We start from the raw sequence: 845 nt of genomic DNA, 5'->3' as shown, positions 1-845 counted from the left end.
AATGAGTGGGGCCTAGTCCATCGTGCAGAGTAGCCAAGATAGTCTAAAATGTGCAGTGCGAGCATGTTTCTCAGTTGGATACACAATGTTTGCGAAAGAAGAAAAGTTGTGATCCCGAAAGCATTCAAAAGAATTCTTGGTTCAGTTCACAAAAATGTGGGTTAACTCTTTCAATCCATCAAGTCTTTAATGTAGTCCTCAAATGCATTCGTTTATGACTAGTCCATTGCTCGACTTCTTCTGAAACGTCCTCCATCGAGCAGTCCTCGTTTATTAGAAGAAGCCAAATAGTTTAAATTTAGTACAGGGTAAAACAAACTGGACTTGTTCTCTACTTATTTGCCGTCACGAAGAGATATGACCTTACCATGGTGTGACGGTTTGCGTACCTGGGCGACCCGTGAGCTCACTGGGGGTTGTCCGCGCGACACTCATAGGGTCTCTTAGGGTCTTCTTAGCCACCTTCAATGTTCGCACACTCAACAGGTGGCTCTTGCCCGTACGCTGGAGTCCCTCTGCATTGATGTGTGTTGTCTGTCAGAAACAAGGACGCCGGACGCAAGTATTGTGATTGAACTGATCGCCCCCTCGCTCTCTTCCAGGTTCCGGCTGTACACCTCTGGTGATGCAGAGGCCGCTGGGAGATGCTGGGAAACGTCTCTGCTTTATTGGATACCCGTTGATAGTCGCCTCTGTGCCTTTCGTTTGGCAACATCTGTGAAAGAATCTAAAGGCAGTGAGGTTCATTCCACCTTGTTTATTTTGTCTGCTTGCTTCCCCAACTGACTGTAGCTCTGAATCTGTCAAGGACAGTTTCTGTGACGCTCTAGATGCCCTTCTACAGT

The 845-nt window shown here is 47.0% G+C and overlaps 1 protein-coding gene across 1 annotated transcript in view; it reads right to left on the bottom strand.

Annotated features, from left to right (window-relative positions):
- T265_15613 (hypothetical protein) overlaps window positions 1-435 on the bottom strand; it is a gene marked incomplete at both ends in the record, with an annotated part of 10,778 nt that extends 10,343 nt beyond the window's left edge. The window contains one exon of the mRNA XM_009178769.1: window positions 390-435. Within this exon, the coding sequence (XP_009177033.1) occupies window positions 390-435 (46 nt within the window). The remainder of the gene's footprint in view (window positions 1-389) is intronic.
- Window positions 436-845: the final 410 nt, after the last annotated feature.

This window comes from Opisthorchis viverrini (genome assembly GCF_000715545.1).
Source record: "Opisthorchis viverrini unplaced genomic scaffold opera_v5_653, whole genome shotgun sequence".
In the NCBI taxonomy this organism is placed as follows: Eukaryota; Metazoa; Platyhelminthes; class Trematoda; order Opisthorchiida; family Opisthorchiidae; genus Opisthorchis; species Opisthorchis viverrini.
Note: the sequence above shows the minus strand (reverse complement) of the source record. Positions and strands in the feature narration are given on the sequence as shown.